The sequence below is a fragment of the Bombina bombina genome, chromosome 1 (genome assembly GCF_027579735.1).
Source record: "Bombina bombina isolate aBomBom1 chromosome 1, aBomBom1.pri, whole genome shotgun sequence".
NCBI lineage: Eukaryota > Metazoa > Chordata > Amphibia > Anura > Bombinatoridae > Bombina > Bombina bombina.
This window is the reverse complement of record NC_069499.1, coordinates 591443951-591464958: the sequence shown is the minus strand read 5'-3', so window position 1 is coordinate 591464958 and position 21008 is coordinate 591443951. Positions and strand designations below refer to the sequence as shown.

The following is a 21008-nucleotide window of genomic DNA, read 5'->3' as shown; positions in this document are numbered from 1 at the left end:
TTCTCTGGAAAACGTAGGGGTCAAAAAGCTACGGCTACCTCTCTTTCTTTTTGGCTGAAGAGTATCATCTGTTTTGCATATGAGACTGCTGGACAGCAGCCTCCTGAAAGAATTACGGCTCATTCTACTAGGGCTGTGGCTTCCTCATGGGCATTCAAAATTGATGCTTCTGTTGAACAGATTTGCAAGGCTGCAACTTGGTCGTCTCTTTACACTTTTTACAAATTTGACACTTTTGCCTCGTCCGAGGCTATTTTTGGGAGAAAGGTTCCTCAAGCAGTGGTGCCTTCCGTTTAGGTTCCTGTCTTGTCCCTCCCTTTCATCCGTGTCCTATAGCTTTGGTATTGTATCCCATAAGTAAGGATGAAATCCGTGGACTCGTCATATCTTGTAAAAGAAAAGGAAATGTATGCTTACCTGATAAATTTATTTCTTTTACGATATGACGAGTCCACGGCCCACCCTGTCATTTCTAAGACAGGTATGTATTTATTTATTTTTGTTAAACTTCAGTCACCTCTGCACCTTGGCTTTTCCTTTCTCTTCTTAACTTCGGTCGAATGACTGGAGTGGGAGGGAAGGGAGGAGCTATATATACAGCTCTGCTTTGGTGCTCTTTTCCTCCTCCTGCTGACCAGGAGGCGATATCCCATAAGTAAGGATGAAATCCGTGGACTCGTCATATCGTAAAAGAAATAAATTTATCAGGTAAGCATAAATTTCCTTTTTTCCTCAACTGAGGCCTCTCTTTTGGAAGAAAGATTCTTCAAGCGTTGGTACCTTCTGTTTAGGTCTGCCTGTCTTGTTCTCCCTCCCTGTTCATTCTGTGTCCTCTAGCTTGGGTATTGGTTCCCACTAGTAATTGAATGATGTTGTGAACTCTCCATATCTTAGGAAAGAAAACAAAATTTATGCTTACCTGATACATTTCTTTCTTTCTGGATATGGAGAGTCCACAACCCCACTCTTTATTAAGATGGTTATTTTTGACTAAACCTCAGGCACCTCTACACCTTTGTGTTGTTCCTTTTCCATTTCCCTTTGGTCAAATGACTAGGGATTATGGGTAGGGGGGTGACACTTAACAGCTTTGCCTCCTCCTGCTGGCCAGGAGTGATATTCCCACTAGTAATCGAATGACATTGTGGACTCTCCATATCCGGAAAGAAAGAAATTTATCAGGTAATCATAAATTATATTTTTTTTATTTTAGAGCATTGCTAGTAATGGTTATGATATATTGTAACCTTTAGGGACATTATAGTCTAAAAGTTGTATATGCTAATTTTTTTACAGCATTTAATTTTAGCATTAGCCCCTCTGCAAAGGCATTAAACACATAGATTTATGTAACATAAGACAAGTAGAAGATTATGTAAGCCATTCAGATATCAGTGTAGGCAGAGGTACATGAAATACAGAGCAGTCACTACAGTAAATTTAGCAATGTCAATGTCAGGCTTCCATATAACACTTTGCTACAGCAGTACGTTAGCATATCTTAAAAAGTTGATATACCTGTAATCAGAGCAGTGCCAGGACAGCCTAATCAGATGTTGAATCTGTTTCAGAACAGATAGCAGCACATACTGTATAACACTAGAGGCCTGCAAACTCAAGAGGAAGCACAAGGAATAATAAGTATGTGATCTTCAGATCTGGTTCCAAAAATAGGCTTCTTGGTTGGATTAGTACAAGTCGAAATACATGTGTGTCAGTGGAGGAGGAAGTAAACTTAAGATGTGCTAGCCCTAGTATGTAATTTGAGCCCTATTTTTGTAGATATGCAATGGCAAAAGTAATATGGAAAGTTGAAGAATGCTGCTATGGGCAAGATTTATCAAGTGACAGCAAACAGGGGCGTACATATGCACCCCCTGTCCGCCACAGATCTCCTCTGGCAGGCAGAAATCCGTTGGCTGAATTCAGCATTGCACAGGAGCACTATTTTGCGCTCTTGTGCAACACCGCCCCCTGCCCACACAAAGCAAATCACGCATGGGCAGGAGCTGTCAATCTCCACCCAAGAGGTGGAGAAGAGGATAGGAAGCAGCTGTTTGATGACCGCTGCTTGATAAACACTGACTTGATAAATACTGACTGCAGGTTCTCTTGTGAGAATCTGCAGTCGTAATTGGGCAAACGGCTTGATAAATCGAGCCCTATGTGTCATGACGACATAGAACAAATTACAAAAGATAAATATAAGCTAAGGGTATACTTAAAATATGAGATGAGTGTTTTATATATGCACACACACACACACACTTGTAACATAATATAACTATGTCATAAGAGCTAATTGTGCATTGCGGATTTATTTTTCAGGTTTCACTTTGTGCCATTATAGCCGTTTACTTAAAGCTCTCATTTTTCATTTGTTTTTCAGGCCTTACTAACTCACAGACTGGTGAACAGGGAAGGCTCTGTGACTCAGCTTCCTCTATACACATCACCCTCTTTACCAAACATTACTCTTGGACTGCCAGCCAGTGGCTCTTCTAATGTAAGTGTTGCATGTTGTTATATGTAATGTAAACCTTTAGCCAGCTTAAAGTAGACATCTGACGGCATGCTAGAGTGAAAAGAGCGGTGCAATCTTAAAACTTCTAGATAAGCGATTAGGAGAATAATTGGGACTGGTAATATGAAGATTGTGTAGAGCAGTGTTTCTCAACCACGGTCCTCAAGTACCCCTAACAGTCCAGGTTTTCATTATTATAGCTGAACTAAAGCACAGGTGAAATAATCAGCTGAGCAGTAACACCACAAGGCTACTAACCTGCTCTCACCACCAGTTTATTATTTCACCTGTGCTCTTGTTCAGCTATAATGAAAACCTGGTACTTGAGGACCGCAGTTGAGAAACACTGGTGTAGAGCATCTTCTTAAGAAGATAAGTATATTTCCCTTCCTTATATAATAAAAACATGGAATAATGATCTTACCTTTTAATACATATATCAATACATTGAATTTATTGGCCGCTCTAGATTGGAGGAATCACAGAATTTCTGACCTGTAGTTATATAGTTTTTGGGATGCCAAGAAGTTGTCAGTCTGCTTACTATTTAAGATGTTACCAGAGTTCAACATGTTTCACTTGTGTGAAGGTCTTTTTCCCACACTTTTTAGAACAACATGGCATTGCTCATTCGGTGATCCTCTATTTTTTGTGTATTCTCCCCCAATTCCTCTCATCTCACTTTTCACCAACATGGTGGGGTTTGTGTTTTCTGCTTTCTCATGGGAATTATTGTGAGTATCTTGTGAGGAAATGTCTCCTGAACAGTTGTGTTAGAGAAACACTTGGACTTCTTTAAATACATTTAATACCTTGCCTCTAGGGTTTATCAGCCCCCCCTGTGTAAATAGTCTTCCATCTTTATGGATTTGATGAAAAGAAAGGATGTTTCATTTGTCATTTATTATTTTTTTGTCATAAAATTTCTTCATCCAAACAAAAAACAACTTTTGAAAGATCCTTATTGAGTTCTTTCCATTCAGATGATTCCATACTTTGACTTACCAAAGATACCTTCTATTTTCCTATTTGCGGAATTGCAACCATTTCTGTAGTATTCTCCATGCTCCTGTAGAAATATAACATCTTGAGTCTCGCTGGCCTCTAGAATTGGTACATTAATATGCCCAGCATGTTTGTGTTTCCATCAAGCAAGGTTTTGTTTTTATGCTGGATTTAGAATTGAGATTCCCAGTCTAAAGACCTTCAGATATGTTTAAGCAATCAGGAATCTCAAATTCATCCATTCTCTCAACAAATTACTTTTGCTTGGTTTCTCTGAACAGCAGCTTCTGTTTCAACTTGTACAGTTTTCCGTTGTTGTTTGGTGTAAAGTGTGTTCTCCTTCAGATACCTGCAGTGTAACCTAGGTTCCATAATGGCAGCACATATGATTAGAGGGAGGTGCATAAATGTATTTAGTGTTTAATGTCCCTTTAATTAGCTTACCAATCTTCTATTTTGGGACTTCTTTGTCCCTAACATGACTACAAAATGATATTAAGTTCTCTAAATTCATTTTTCTGAGCTTGTTTATCCTTTATCCTCTCCAAATTATAAAAAAAAAAAGAGGGGGCAGAAAGTTTACAGATCACCTCTCCCCAGCGACTGGGTCTCACAGGTTTGAGCTTCCAATTTGTAATCCGTAAGCAAGTAGCTGGAACAACCTCTATTCTCAACCATCTCCTACGAGGCCAAGAACAAATTAGAGAGAGAAGGGAGGTGGGAGTCCCTGGGGAATATCATTTACAAAGAAGACAGAAAATACTCTTCACAGCAACTGAATGATACAGGGACATAGGGAAATGCTTTGCATATAACAGGGTATTCCTAACAGGATTTCAGGCATACCTACCCTCAGGCGTCACAGGCACTTGTCTTACTTGCTCCAGCCGGGCCCTGCAGGACATGGTATGCGGATCTATTGCAGACGTCCTCATCTCTTCCATGGATTCTTCCTCTAAGACAAGATCTATTGTCAGAAAATCCTCTTTTCCATCAGGATCTTAAATCTCTAAATTTAACGTTGTGGATGTTGAATTCCTAGTTTTGAGACAGAAGTTTCTCAGATTCGGTTATTGAAACTCTGATACAAGCTATAAACCCTGTAACTCAAAAGATTTATCACAAAAATTGTAAGGCCTATTTTGAGTGTTGCGCTTCCAAAATTATTTTATTGGTATTCCTTTAGCATTCCTAGAATCCTTCAATTTTTACAGGATGGACTTGACAAGCTAGTTTTCTAAAGGGTCAAATATATGCTTTATCTCTTCTTTTTCATAGGAAGGTAGCTAAACTTCCTGATGTTCAGACTTTTGTCCAAACTAGGCCAGTTGTAAAACCTATTTCTCCACCCTGGAATTTGAATCTAGTTTTTTCCGTATTACAAGGTTCTTCCGTTGATCCAATGCTTCCATTCATCTAAGAAAGAACTTTTTATTTTAACAATCTCTAATGCAAGGAGAGTTTCTGAATTGTCTTGTGATTCTCCATTTTTAATCATTCACAAGGATAGCTAGGCTGTACTTCGTACCAAATATGATTTTTCATATAGGTGGCGAGAGTCCACAAGCTAGTTACTGATGGGATATACATTCCTACCAGTAGGGGGCAAAGTTTCCCAAACCTCAAATGCCTATAAATACACCTCCCACCTCACTCATACCTCAGTTTTAAAAACTTTGCTTCCTTATGAGGTGGTGAAACATAATGTGCTTGATTTCTTCAGTGAAAGGCGCTCCTAAGCATATTGAAGCAGTGTTTGTCTAAGGGATGTGAAGGGAGTATTGCCTGATGATACTATGTTTTCGCTTAGAGAAAGCTTTTCATAAGGCTCTCTGGTTGCAGGGATTCATCTGCTGCCTCCCTTTATAGATCGACAATATACTCTTGTACCATTACCTCTGCTGATATGTTTCAGTACTGGTTTGGCTGTCTGTTATATGTGGATGGGTGTCTTACACGGTAAGTATATACTTTTATTATATAAGACTCAGCTATGGATTGGGCACTTTAAGTAAGGTTGTTATATATTGTTTGTATACATGCCTTGAGTCAGTAATTCAGTGCTCTTTTTTAGCGACTTTATTTTGGTGGCTACATTTTTTTCAATGTTGGTAGAGTCTGTGAAAGACACAGGGTTTTTTTGGAGCTAGTAATTTATTTATAAATTAGGATGCTACGTATTCTGTTAGTCTCATGGAATGTTGATAATCACATTTTTATGCAGTATGATACAGTGGATATAAAAAGTCTGCACATCCCTGTTAAAATGTCAGGTTTCTGTGATGTAAAAATCATTTCAGAACTTTTTCCACCTTTAATGTGACCTATAAACTGTACAACTCAATTGAAAAACAAACTGAAATCTTTTAGGTAAAGGGAAATAAAAATAAAAAACTAAAATAATATGGTTGCATAAGTGTGAACACCCTTTTATAACTGGGGATGTAGCTGTGTTCAAAATAAAGCAATCACATTCAAAACCATGTTAAATAGTAACAGTAATAGAGTCAGTACACACCTGTCATCATTTAAAGTGCCTCTGATTAACCAAAAATAAAGTTCAGCTGTTCTAGTAGGTCTTTCCTGACATTTTGTTAGTCGCGTCCTACAGCAAAATCCATGGTCCGCAGAGAGCTTACAAAGCATCAGAGGGATCTCATTGTTAAAAGGTATCAGTCAGGAGAAGGGTACAAAAGAATTTCCAAGGCATTAGATATGCCATGGAACACAGTGAAGACAGTCATCATCAAGTGAAGAAAATATGGTGCAACAGTGGCATTACCAAGAACTGGATGTCCCTCCAAAATTGATGAAAAGACAAGAAGAAAACTGGTCTGGGAGGCTGCCAAGAGGCCTACAGCAACATTAAAGGAGCTGCAGGAATATCTGGCAAGTACTGGCTGTGTGGTACATGTGACAACAATCACCCGTATTCTTCCTATGTCTGGGCTATGGGGTAGAGTGGCAAGACGAAAGCCTTTTCTTACAAAACAAAACATCCAAACCCCATTAAATTTTGCAAAAACACATCTGAAGTCTTCCAAAAGCATGTTGCAAAAGGTGTTCTGGTCTCATGAAACCAAAGTTGAACTTTTTGGCCATAATTCCAAAAGATATGTTTGGCGCAAAAACAACACTGCATATCACCAAAAGAACACCATACCCACAGTGAAGCATGGTGGTGTCAGCATCATGCTTTGGGGCTGTTTTTCTTCAGCTGGAACTGGGGCCTTAGTCAAGGTAGAGGGAATAAGGAACAGTTCCAAATACCAGACAATATTGGCACAAAACCTTCAGGCTTCTGCTAGAAAGCTGAACATGAAGAGGAACTTCATCTTTCAGCATGACAACGACCCAAAGCATACATCCAAATCAACAAAGGAATGGCTTCACCAGAAGAAGATTAAAGTTTTGGGATGGCACAGCCAGAGCCCTGACCTGAATCCAATTCAAAATCTGTGGGGTGATCTGAAGAGGGCTGTGCACAGGAGATGCCCTCGCATTCTGACAGATTTAGAGTGTTTTTGCAAAGAAGAGTGGGCAAATCTTGCCAAGTCAAGATGTGCCATGCTGAAAAACTCATACCCAAAAAGACTGAGTGCTGTAATAAAATCAAAAGGTGCTTCAATAAAGTATTAGTTTAAGGGTGTTCACATTTATGCAACCATATTATTTTAGTTTTTTATTTTTATTTCCCTTTACCTAAAAGATTTCAGTTTGTTTTTCAATTGAGTTGTACAGTTTATAGGTCACATTAAAGGTGGAAAGTTCTGAAATTATTTATCTTTGTCTCATTTTTTTACATCACAGAAAACTGACATTTTAACAGGGGTGTATAGACTTTTTATATCCACTGTATATGATATTTAGGTACATTTAATTTTTTTGTATATACAAACTAAATTCTTACCTGTTTTTTGGGGGGTTTTTGGCCTTGCAACAAGAGCAAACGCACGTGTGATACTATTTATGACGTCATCATTTCGCACCATTTTTTTGTCGCCAAAATTTGCTGTTATAAGCTCCGCCCCCAGCTCATTCAGTGCTCTTGGAAAACGCTAAGAGAGCTGTCATGCAGCATTATTTTATGAATCAGTTTTCTTTTTTTATATATATATAAATATTCGCTCTGTTTCCCATTCTCTCAAACCTGTTATATATATATTTCTTTCATGTAATTGGCAAGAGTCCTTGAGCTAGTGATGTATGGGATATACAATCCTACCAGGAGGGGCAAAGTTTCCCAAACCTCAAAATGCCTATAAATACAACCCTCACCACACCCAAAATTCAGTTTTACAAACTTTGCCTCCTATGGAGGTGGTGAAGTAAGTTTGTGCTTAAGATTTCTACGTTGATGTGCGCTTCTCAGCATTTATGAAGCCTGATTCCTCTGAGTACAGTGAATTTCAGAGGGATGTGAAGGGAGTATCACCTATTGAATGCAATGGTTTTCCTCACGGGGCTCTATTTCATAGGTTCTCTGTTATCGGTTGTAGAGATTCATCTCCTACCTCCCTTTTCAGATCGACGATATACTCTCATATTCCATTACCTCTACTGATGACTGTTTCATTACTGGTTTGGCTATCTAATATGTGGATGGGTGTCTCTTGGTATGTTTTCATTACTTAAGACACTCTCAGCTATGGTTTGGCACTTTATGTATTTCTATAAAATTCTAAATATATGTGTTGTACTTATATTTGCCATGATTCAGGTTTTCAGTATATTTCCTTTTTGCAGACTGTCAGTTTCATATCTGGGAAATGCTTTTTTATGAAAATGTATTTCTTGCCTGGGGTATAGTCTTTTTCAAATTGACTGTCTTTTAAATTTGCGGGCAGAATTAGGCTCGCGAGGGCGCAAAATGCCAAAGTTTATTGCGTCATTCTTGACGCAAGGTTTTTTTGGCGCGAAGTTACGTTCGTTGACGCAAATTCGTCATTTCCGGCGTCTTAGTTGACGCCGAGTCCTTCACAAGGTTGTGTCATCTATGACGCGAGAGTGTCGTTTTCGGACGTTTTTGGCGCCAAAAAATATTTTTCTGTTTGTTGTGCGTTTGGCACCAAATATTTTCATTATTTAAGACCCCATTCATATTTGCCTCTTGCCTTTTTCTATGTCAGAGGGCTATGCTGTTTGCATTTTTTCCCATTCCTGAAACTGCCATATAAGGAAATTGATCATTTTGCTTTATGTTGTTTTTTTCTCTTACATTTGCAAGATGTCTCAATCTGATCCTGTCTCAGAATTCACTGTTGGATCCCTGCTGCCTGATAACAGTTCTACCAAAGCTAAGTGCATTTGTTGTAAACTTGTGGAGATTATACCTTCAGCTGTGGTTTGTAATAGTTGTCATGATAAACTTTTACTTGCAGAAAATGTATCCATCAGTAGTAGTTCATTACCTGTTGTTGTTCCCTCAACATCTAATGAACAAGATATGCCTGTAAATTTAAAATAATTTATTTCTGATTCTATTCAGAAGGCTTTGTCTGCCAATCTGCCTGTCTTCTAATAAACGTAAAAGGTCTTTTAAAACTTCTCATAGAGTTGATGAAATTTCAAATGACCAGCAACATACTGATTTATCCTTCTTTGATGAGGATCTATCTGATTCAGAAGATCCTGCCTCAGATATTGACACTGACAAATACTCTTATTTATTTAAAATGGAGTTTATTCGTTCTTTGTTAAAATAAGTATTGATTACATTGGATATGGAGGAAAATAGTCCTCTTGATATTATAACTAGTAAACGTTTAAATTCTGTTTATAAACCTCCTATGGTTACTCCAGAGGTTTTTCCAGTTCCTGATGCTATTTCTGATATGATTTCTGATATGATTTATAATGAATGGAATAGGCCTGATACTTCTTTTATTCCTTCTTCAAGGTTTAAAAATGTGTATCCTTTGCCAGCAGTTAGATTGGAGTTTTGGGAAAAGATCCCCAAAGTTGATGGGGCTATCTCTACTCTTGCTAAACGTACTACTATTCCTACGGAAGATAGTACTTCTTTTAGTTGAAATATTTTTTATTGAAAGACCGACAAAAGAAAAAAAAACACAGAATGCATCGTTCATCAATATGTAAATCAACCCTCCAACCCCATTGTCTCTGAAGTGACCAAGTAGGCTTTGGTCTGTAGTGACCCCGAAAACAAGGGATTCTAACCTAGCCTAGTATGCATCTTTAATCACCATCTAACAGTTCTGAATCCTTAGGCATCTGGCAATATAAAAAAAAAAGTACATGTGGAAGGATGGCGGAAGGGTCAACGATGACAACATCCAAGCCCCCATCACTTCGTGTTTTTCGATAAGTCTGTATTACTCTACTAAAAAAAAAATAACCACACTAAATAAAATAACATTCAACATAGTTAACCACCATTAAACATTCATTAACATTCAACTTGCCTGTTTCGTTATTACCTTGTCACTGTTTCCGAGAGGAGAGATTTCCCTTCATCATGAGTTGCTAATTACTGTCTTAAATAGTCTTGCCTGAATTTTGTCTTCGAAAGTCTCACTAACTTAAGTGTCACCTAATCACTTAGTCTTTGGGAGTCTAACCCTGTACAACATCCTCAGTTACCATTGAAGATCCAGTAATACCATATCTTTAAGAACCGGTCTTGGTTGCCCTGTATGGAGGCCACCGTCTCCGACAAATTATATACCAATTGGATGATAGTACTTCTTTTAAAGATCCTTTAGATAGGAAACTTGAATCTTACCTAAGGAAGGCTTATTTATATTCGGGTCATCTTCTTAGGCCTGCAATTTCTTTGGCTGATGTTGCAGCTGCTTCAACTTTTTGGTTGGAAACTTTAGCGCAACAAGTTCATTCAGCATGCTAATAATTTTATTTGTGATGCCATTTTTGATGATATCAAAATTGATGTTAGATATATGTCTTTGGCTATTTTAGCTAGAAGAGCTTTGTGGCTTAAATCTTGGAATGCTGATATGACTTCTAAGTCCAGATTGCTATCTCTTTCTTTCCAAGGTAATAAATTATTTGGTTCTCAGTTGGATTCAATAATTTCAACTGTTACTGGGGGGAAGGGAGTTTTTTTGCCTCAGGATAAAAAACTTAAGGGTAAATCTAAAGCTTCTAACCGTTTTCGTTCCTTTCGACATAATAAGGAACAGAAATCTAATTCTTCCCCAAAGAAATCTGTTTCCAATTGGAAGCCTTCCTCAAATTGGAATAAATCCAAGCCATTTAAGAGATCAAAGCCAGTCCCCAAGTCCGCATGAAGGTGCAGCGCTCATTCCAGCTCAGCTGGTAGGGGGCAGATTAAAATTTTTCAAAGATGTTTGGATCAATTCGGTCCAAAATCATTGGATTCAGAGTATTGTCTCTCAGGGGTACAGAATAGGATTCAGAGTAAGACTGCCTGTGAGAAGATTTTTTTCTCTCACGCATTCCAGAAAACCCAGTAAAGGCTCAGGCTTTCCTGAAGTGTGTTTCAGACCTGGAGTTATCAGGGGTAATCATGCCAGTTCCGTTTCAGGAACAGGGTCTGGGGTTTTATTCAAATCTATTAATTGTCCAAAAGAAAGACAATTTATTCAGACCAGTTCTGGATCTAAAGATTTTGAATCAATATGTAAGAGTACTAACTTTCAAGATGGTGACTATAAGGACTATTCTGCCTTTTGTTCAGCAAGGGCATTATATGTGCACAATAGACTTACAGGATGCATATCTTCATATTCCGATTCATCCGGATCACTATCAGTTCCTGAGATTCTCTTTTCTAGACAAGCATTACCAATTTGTTACTCTTCCTTTTGGCCTAGCGACAGCTCCAAGAATCTTTTCAAAGGTTCTCTGTGCCCTACTCAGAGAGCGGGGTATTGCAGTGTTTCCTTATTTGGACGATATCTTAGTACTCGCTGAGTCTTTACGTTCTGCAGAATCTCACACAAATCAACTAGTGTTGTTTCTTCAAAGACATGGTTGGAGGATCAATTTACCAAAAAGTTCTTTGATTCCTCAGACAAGGATAACCTTTTTAGGTTTCCAGATTCAGTGTCCATGACTTTGTCTCTAACAGACAAGAGACATTTGAACCTGGGCTGTTTTCACAACAGATGCAAGTCTTTCAGGTTGGGGAGCTGTTTGGGGATCTCTGACAGCACAAGGAGTTTGGAAATCTCAAGAGGCGAGATTACCACTCAATGTTTTGAAACTCAGAGCAATTCTCAAGGCTCTTCAGTTTTGGCCTCTGTTGAAGAGAGAACCGTTCATTTGTTTTCAGACAGACAATATCACAACTGTGGCATATGTCAATCAGGGTGGGACTCAAGCTATGAAAGAAGTATCCCGGATACTTGTTTGGGCGGAATCCTGCTCCTGTCTAATTTCTGCGGTCTATATCCCAGGTATAGAAAATTGGGAAGCGGATTATCTCAGTCGTCAGACTTTACATCCGGGAGAATGGTCTCTTCACCCAGATGTTTTCTCAAATTGTTCAGACGTGGCGGCTTCCAAAAATAGATCTGATGGCTTCTCGTCTAAGCAAAAAACTTCCCAGGTACCTGTCCAGGTCCAGGGATCCTCAGGTGGAAGCAGTGGATGCGTTGATACTTCCTTGGTGTTATCAACCTGCATATATTTTCCTGCCTCTAGTTCTTCTTCCAAGAGTGATCTTCAAAATCATCATGGAACAATCTTTTGTGCTGCTGGTGGCTCCAACATGGTCTCACATGTTTTGGTATGCGGATCTTGTTAGAATGTCCAGTTGCCAACCTTGGCCACTTCCATTAAGGCCAGACCTTCTATCTCAAGGTCCGTTTTTCCATCAGGATCTCAAATCATTAAATTTGAAGGTATGGAAATTGAACGCTTAGTGCTTAGTCATAGAGGTTTCTCTGACTCAGTGATTAATACTATGTTGCAGGCTAGAAAGATTTATTATAGAGTTTGGAAGACTTACATTTCATGGTATTCTTCTCATAAATTTTCTTGGCATTCTTTTAGAATTCCTATAATTTTACAGTTTCTTCAGGATGGTTTGGATAAAGGTTTGTCTGCAAGTTCCTTGAAAGGACAAATCTCTGCTCTTTCTGTTTTATTTCACACAAAAAATTGCTAAACTTTTTGATATTCACTGTTTTGTACAGGCTTTGGTTAGTATTAAGCCTGTCATTAAATCAATCTCTCCTCCTTGGAGTCTTAATTTGGTTTTGAAGGCTTTACGGGCTCCTCCATTTGAGCCTATGCATTCTTTGGACATTAAACTACTTTCTTGGAAAGTGTTGTTCCTTTTGGCCATCTCTTCTGCTAGAAGAGTTTCTGAATTATCTGCTCTCTTCTGAATCTCCTTTTCTGATTTTTCATCAGGATAAGGCAGTTTTGCGGACTTCATTTAAATTCTTACCCAAGGTTGTGAATTCTAACAATATTAATAGAGAAATTGTTGTCCTCCCTTTGTGTCCTAATCCTAAGAATTCTTTGGAGAGATATTTACATTCTATGGATGTGGTGAGAGCTCTGAAATATTATGTTGAAGCTACTAAAGATTTCAGGAAGACTTCTAGTCTATTTGTTATCTTTTCTGGTTCCAGGAAAGGTCAGAAGGTTTCTGCCGTTTCTTTGGCATCATGGTTAAAGCTTTTGATTCATCAAGCTTATTTGGAGTCGGGTAAAGCCCCGCCTCAGAGAATTACAGCTCATTCTACTAGATCAGTTTCCACTTCTTGAGCTTTTAAGAATGAAGCTTCAGTTGATCAGATTTGCAAAGCAGCAACTTGGTCTAATTTGCATACTTGTTTGATTCTTCTGCTTATGATTTAAGTTTTTATTTTTATTTTTTGAAAATAAACTTATATTTTGAGTTGTGGATTAATGTTTTTTCAGCGACATGGCTGTTTTTATTTTGTCCCTCCCTCTCTACTGACTCTTGTGTGGAATTCCACATCTTGGGTATTGCTATCCCATACGTCACTAGCTCATGGACTCTTGCCAATTGCATGAAAGAAAACATAATTTATGTAAGAACTTACCTGATAAATTAATTTCTTTCATATTGGCAAGAGTCCACGAGGCCCACCCTTTTTATGGTGGTTAGGATTTTTTTATTTTTTTTAAAGCACAATTGTCTCCAAATTTCTTTGTTGATGCTTTTTACTCCTTTCTTTGTCACCCCACTTCTTGGCTATTTGTACTGAATTGTGGGTGTGGTGAGGGGTGTATTTATAGGCATTTTGAGGTTTGGGAAACTTTGCCCCTCCTGGTAGTATTGTATATCCCATACGTCACTAGCTCATGGACTCTTGCCAATATAAAATAAATACATTTATTAGGTAAGTTCTTACATAAATTATGTTTTATATATAATATAGAAGTATAGATATAAATTTTCTAAATTAATTTATATTTTCAAATTTAGTTTTTTACAATTATGTCTCAAACTGAACCTTCCTCTGATGTTACCATAGGATTTTAACTGCCAGAACACACATCTACCAAAGCTAAGTGTGTTTGTTGTAAAAAAGCTGATCTAAATTCTGACCTTCAGCATACTGATGTATCCTCTACTTATGGGTTTTCCTCTGATTCAGAGTACGCCACATCAGAGTCAGATGTAGACAAATCTTTTTTATTTAAGATTGAATATATTTGTTCTCTTTTAAAGGAAGTTTTGTTTACTTTGGGTATTGAGGAGTAGTTCCTTACGGAGGGTATATCCACTGCTGAAAAGGATATATGGAGGCAAGGATATGGGGAGGAACAGAAAGATAAAGGAAAGAATAATAGTTATAAGGAGTTGATATAAAAGATATCAAGGCAGGTATTATGATACATTGTATGCAAATACTTATTGCCGCATGGGTATGGGCCCTATACCCATCGGCAGCCAAAGATGTAAGAGGGCATAAAGTAGCCTGCTACAAAAGTGGTGAATATGCATAACTGTACAATATCCTACTAAGAGTATTTGATGGACAATACTATATTCCGTCCTCCCATTAAACTAATCCAAGCATTATGCCAGCAAAATAGCCATGTCTTGATTATAGTTGATGGGCCTGTCTATAACTAGATCTATTTCAATATGCATCACATAACATATTATAGTCAGTTTTAATTAAAAGGAGAATGTTATTGCGGTATTTTGCAAGGGAAACAGCGAAAAAATACTCTTAAGCCAAATATACCTTACTAGAGTATATTAATGGATGGGGGGGGGGGGGGTAGGAGCAAAGATGAAATAATTAAGCAGCATATATGTGAGACTTAATATTATGACCAAAATTGATTATTGTATGGATAATAAGTTTAATAAATGCTCCACAAAGATTATGTACCTATTATAAATAGGAGGTTACTACTGATACTGGATTTGGGTTTTTCCTTAAGAGATTAATAATAAATATGAGCATATAAACATTAGCATCCCACTATAGTTAACATTAACCTACAACACATAACTATTATAAGCCACATAATGTCTACATTGCTCAGGTACTTAGGTTAGCATGTACTGTAATGTAATATATACAAGAATAGCAATGAAAATAAAAACACCTTTGTACCAGTAATTATCCAGGCTGACTGAACTAATGCCCCTACTTAAAGAGAAATACATACTGGGTAACGGAGGTAATAGTATTAAGTAGGTAATAATGTAGCATTATAACCAGGCCGCCTAGTGATGCCTTTAAGAGTCTAATCAATGTATGCTCCGGGGTTATTAAGGAACACACTTCGTAACATCTTAATATAAACGTCACGCAAGTATAAATGTAAAGGTAGTACCCAGCTGTATTAATGTGTAGGTTTCTGGATTGGGCTAGCAAGCTTAGATTTATTGCAAAAATTTAGACAAAACACATTATAGAAGTAAACCTTTTGATATAAGTTATATCGGTAACCCTACACAATATCTTATGAACATTTCAGGTAATAGCCAAGACACATAGAGGAGTAATATGTAAATGACCCAATGTCTACAAATCGCCTTACTAAATGTAATACAACTTGTAAGTAAAGGACTCATTGACTGTTCCAACTAATACTATTTACTGTTTCAAATCAATGGATCTTCATTCTTAATAATATCATTACTTCATCTGATATTATACGCTATACAACACTAGGCATATATTAGTTACAGATGAGAGATTTCTACTAGTAGTTGACTTTAGTGGTCATTGACAGAGCATGTAGTAAGCAAATATAAGTATGTAAATATTAACATTCCATTAACTGATATGTAGAAAAGAAATAACTATCAAAACTGCTCTAATGGTGATCTTAAACCGTCTGTATCTCAGGTGTACTCTATACTCCAACTAAAAGGTCTTATTTTAACCCCTTAATGACCACAATGTACCCTGTATGTCACTGGTCGTTAAGGGTTTTTTCAGGACATAATAGCACAAGTCTAGCAAGAACACGCTATTAATGCACTCCCTCCAGCAGGCTTTGTGGAATAGAGCAGTCTCAATGCTGGTGGCAAGACCGCGCTATAAAACAATCAAGTCCCGAAAAAAGGCCAGCGACATACAGGGTACGTCGCTGGTCCTTAAGGGGTTAAGGTAGAGTGGACACAAACGCCCAATACAATACAAAGGTCAACTAATAAACCCTGGGATTAACAGAACGAGTCTCGTATTATATTTCAGATACAGTCATACTATAAAACCCTGAGATCTTTCTATCTTGGAAGGGGAATTGTAGCCTATTCCGGTTTTAGCTGTGAAATTGCCTAGTCTCTTTCCTATTTGCAGGAGCAACAGTTAGTTTCCCTGCATACCCATCTAATGAATGCCTCCAGGGTCCCAACTAAAATTCAATAAAACCACATCACAAGAATCATTAAGTGGTTGGGGAGATAATCTCCCATACAAAACCGATGGCCAGTCGAACCTTAGGTGCTGGGTATAAATGCTTCCTAGGATCTTCGCAGGAAAAAGATTTGTAGGTGCCTGACTCGGCACAAAATGCAAGTGATGAGTGAAAGTGAGTCCCTCTCCAAATTTATCTGTTGGGTCAGTGCTCCACGGTTTAGACTCCAAATCTGCATCACTCCTGGAGTTTGAGGAGGAAGGTGGAGAGTACCCATAGCGCTACCATTCCCACGCCCTTCAGAAACAGAACCGGTAAAGGTAGTGAGCTGAACAGTCTGGATGTTCTCTGTGAAGAGCGCCTGACATAATGTTTCTGTTAATGCAGTGTGATATCTGTCTAACAGATAGCGTAATTCTGCAACAATTGATATACATGTCGCCATGACTATCTTTTACAGGTGCCGCTATAGATATTCACAAATTTTTGAGGAGAATGCGTGCAGGCCATATAGGCCTCAAGCATGGCCTGTATATGAAGTAGTTGTATATATGTATAACCCGGTGATAAGAGGTTCCAGGCCCCACTAAGATTGAGAGGTGCTGATGTGTAACAGGACTTACTCACTGTTGCTGCCTGTGTTATGCCATGTCCAGAGGGATCTGATGTCTGTTGGTAAGCAGTATGATGTCAGCCTCTGATTTCATGTGCCAGAGGAAAATGGCGAGTTTTTCATGCTCCAAGCGCTAGCAAGGCTCAGCATCAGCGATTCCAAGCAACCCGCATTGGAATCAGCAGATGTGCGCTCTTGTATCACAGCTGAGGTTCTGAACTGTCTTGTTGGGTTCAGCAAAGTTCCGTCATTATCTCAAGATCTCCGCTGCTCACTGGTTCTGTGTTGGGGTTTGTCAGATGGGTATCATGGGCCCATAGATGTGGAGTTTACAAAATGTCCAGGAATTAGTTAAATTTACCCCAAATCTCTCCAACATTAGCAGAGCTCCTCGTTGTTGTGTCTGCTCACTCTCGTGGAGCCCTCTGAACCGTCTACCTCTCAGGACTCGGCGTCCCGTGAGATTACTACCCTTGCTACATTATCCACTCCACATGCAGTTCCCTGTAGCACATCTAATCCTCCTTCCCACGCAGTTACAAACGGCGGTGTCTGCGGCCCTCAGTGCATTACTTCGCTCTAACAAACGCAGGAGAAAGGTTAAACATAGCTCTCCTGACCCGGAGTCATCTAAATTTCTTTCATGTAATTAGCAAGAGTCCATGAGCTAGTGACGTATGGGATATACATTCCTACCAGGAGGGGCAAAGTTTCCCAAACCTTAAAATGCCTATAAATACACCCCTCACCACACCCACAAATCAGTTTTACAAACTTTGCCTCCTATGGAGGTGGTGAAGTAAGTTTGTGCTAGATTCTACGTTGATATGCGCTCCGCAGGTTGGAGCCCGGTTTTCCTCTCAGCGTGCAGTGAATGTCAGAGAGATGTGAGGAGAGTATTGCCTATTTGAATGCAATGATCTCCTTCTACGGGGTCTATTTCATAGGTTCTCTGGTATCGGTCGTAGAGATTCATCTCTTACCTCCCTTTTCAGATCGACGATATACTCTTATATATATATACCATTACCTCTGCTGATTTTCGTTTCAGTACTGATTTGGCTTTCTACAACATGTAGATGAGTGTCCTGGGGTAAGTAAGTCTTATTTTCTGTGACACTCTAAGCTATGGTTGGGCACTTTTTTATAACGTTCTAAATATATGTATTCAAACATTTATTTGCCTTTACTCAGGATGTTCAACATTCCTTATTTTCAGACAGTCAGTTTCATATTTGGGATAATGCATTTGAATCAATCATTTTTTCTTACCTTAAAAAATTTGACTTTTCCCTGTGGGCTGTTAGGCTTGCGGGGGCTGAAAATGCTTAATTTCTCCAACATAGGTGTGTCCGGTCCACGGCGTCATCCTTACTTGTGGGATATTCTCTTCCCCAACAGGAAATGGCAAAGAGCCCAGCAAAGCTGGTCACATGATCCCTCCTAGGCTCCGCCTACCCCAGTCATTCTCTTTGCCGTTGTACAGGCAACATCTCCACGGAGATGGCTTAGAGTTTTTTAGTGTTTAACTGTAGTTTTTATTATTCAATCAAGAGTTTGTTATTTTAAAATAGTGCTGGTATGTACTATTTACTCTGAAACAGAAAAGAGATGAAGATTTCTGTTTGTATGAGGAAAATGATTTTAGCAACCGTTACTAAAATCCATGGCTGTTCCACACAGGACTGTTGAGAGGAATTAACTTCAGTTGGGGGAACAGTGAGCAGTCTTTTGCTGCTTGAGGTATGACACATTCTAACAAGACGATGTAATGCTGGAAGCTGTCATTTTCCCTATGGGATCCGGTAAGCCATTTTTATTCAGACAGTAAATAAGGGCTTCACAAGGGCTTATTAAGACTGTGGACATTTTCTGGGCTAAATCGATTCATATATTACACATATTTAGCCTTGAGGAATCATTTAATCTGGGTATTTTTGTTAAATAATATCGGCAGGCACTGTTTTAGACACCTTATTCTCTAGGGGCTTTCCCTAATCATAGGCAGAGTCTCATTTTCGCGCCTGTATTGCGCACTTGTTTTTGAGAAGCATGACATGCAGATGCATGTGTGAGGAGCTCTGATACATAGAAAAGACTTTCTGAAGGCGTCATTTGGTATCGTATTCCCCTTTGGGCTTGGTTGGGTCTCAGCAAAGCAGATACCAGGGACTGTAAAGGGGTTAAAGTTAAAAACGGCTCCGGTTCCGTTATTTTAAGGGTTAAAGCTTCCAAATTTGGTGTGCAATACTTTTAAGGCTTTAAGACACTGTGGTGAAATTTTGGTGAATTTTGAACAATTCCTTCATACTTTTTCGCAATTGCAGTAATAAAGTGTGTTCAGTTTAAAATTTAAAGTGACAGTAACGGTTTTATTTTAAAACGTTTTTTGTACTTTGTTATCAAGTTTATGCCTGTTTAACATGTCTGAACTACCAAATAGACTGTGTTCTGAATGTGGGGAAGCCAAGGTTCCTTCTCATTTAAATAAATGTGATTTATGTGACACTGAAAATGATGCCCAAGATGATTCCTCAAGTGAGGGGAGTAAGCATGGTACTGCATCATTCCCTCCTTCGTCTACACGAGTCTTGCCCACTCAGGAGGCCCCTAGTACATCTAGCGCGCCAATACTCCTTACTATGCAACAATTAACGGCTGTAATGGATAATTCTATCAAAAACATTTTAGCCAAAATGCCCACTTATCAGCATAAGCGCGACTGCTCTGTTTTAGATACTGAAGAGCATGAGGACGCTGATGATAATGGTTCTGAAATGCCCCTACACCAGTCTGAGGGGGCCAGGGAGGTTTTGTCTGAGGGAGAAAATTCAGATTCAGGGAAAATTTCTCAACAAGCTGAACCCGATGTGATTACATTTAAATTTAAGTTGGAACATCTCCGCGCTCTGCTTAAGGAGGTATTATCCACTCTGGATGATTGTGAGAATTTGATCATCCCAGAGAAACTATGTAAAATGGACAAGTTCCTAGAGGTCCCGGGGCTCCCAGAAGCTTTTCCTATACCCAAGCGGGTGGCGGACATTGTAAATAAAGAATGGGAAAGGCCCGGTATACCTTTCGTCCCTCCCCCCATATTTAAAAAATTGTTTCCTATGGTCGACCCTAGAAAGGACTTATGGCAGACTGTCCCCAAAGTCGAGGGAGCGGTTTCTACTTTAAACAAACGCACCACTATACCCATAGAAGATAGTTGTGCTTTCAAAGATCCTATGGATAAAAAATTAGAAGGTTTGCTTAAAAAGATGTTTGTTCAGCAAGGTTACCTTCTACAACCAATTTCATGCATTGTCCCTGTCACTACAGCCGCGTGTTTCTGGTTCGATGAGCTAGTAAAGGCGATCGATAGTGATTCTCCTCCTTATGAGGAGATTATGGACAGAATCCGTGCTCTCAAATTGGCTAATTCTTTCACCCTAGACGCCACTTTGCAATTGGCTAGGTTAGTGGCGAAGAATTCTGGGTTTGCTATTGTGGCGCGTAGAGCGCTTTGGTTGAAATCTTGGTCAGCGGATGCGTCTTCCAAGAACAAACTCCTTAACATTCCTTTCAAGGGGAAAACGCTGTTTGGCCCTGACTTGAAAGAGATTATCTCTGATATCACTGGGGGTAAGGGCCACGCCCTTCCTCAGGATAGGTCTTTCAAGGCCAAAAATAAACCTAATTTTCGTCCCTTTCGTAGAAACGGACCAGCCCCAAGTGCTACGTCCTCTAAGCAAGAGGGTAATACTTCTCAAGCCAAGCCAGCCTGGAGACCAATGCAAGGCTGGAACAAGGGAAAGCAGGCCAAGAAACCTGCCACTGCTACCAAGACAGCATGAAATGTTGGCCCCCGATCCGGGACCGGATCTGGTGGGGGGCAGACTCTCTCTCTTCGCTCAGGCTTGGGCAAGAGATGTTCTGGATCCTTGGGCACTAGAAATAGTCTCCCAAGGTTATCTTCTGGAATTCAAGGGACTTCCCCCAAGGGGGAGGTTCCACAGGTCTCAATTGTCTTCAGACCACATAAAGAGACAGGCATTCTTACATTGC

At 39.1% G+C, this 21008-nt stretch overlaps 1 protein-coding gene across 1 annotated transcript in view; it reads left to right on the top strand.

The window, feature by feature from the left end:
• HDAC4 (histone deacetylase 4) overlaps positions 1–21008 on the top strand; it is a gene marked incomplete in the record, with an annotated part of 933145 nt that overhangs the window by 746894 nt on the left and 165243 nt on the right. The window contains 1 exon segment of the mRNA XM_053698885.1: positions 2390–2506. Coding sequence (XP_053554860.1) covers positions 2390–2506 — 117 coding nt within the window.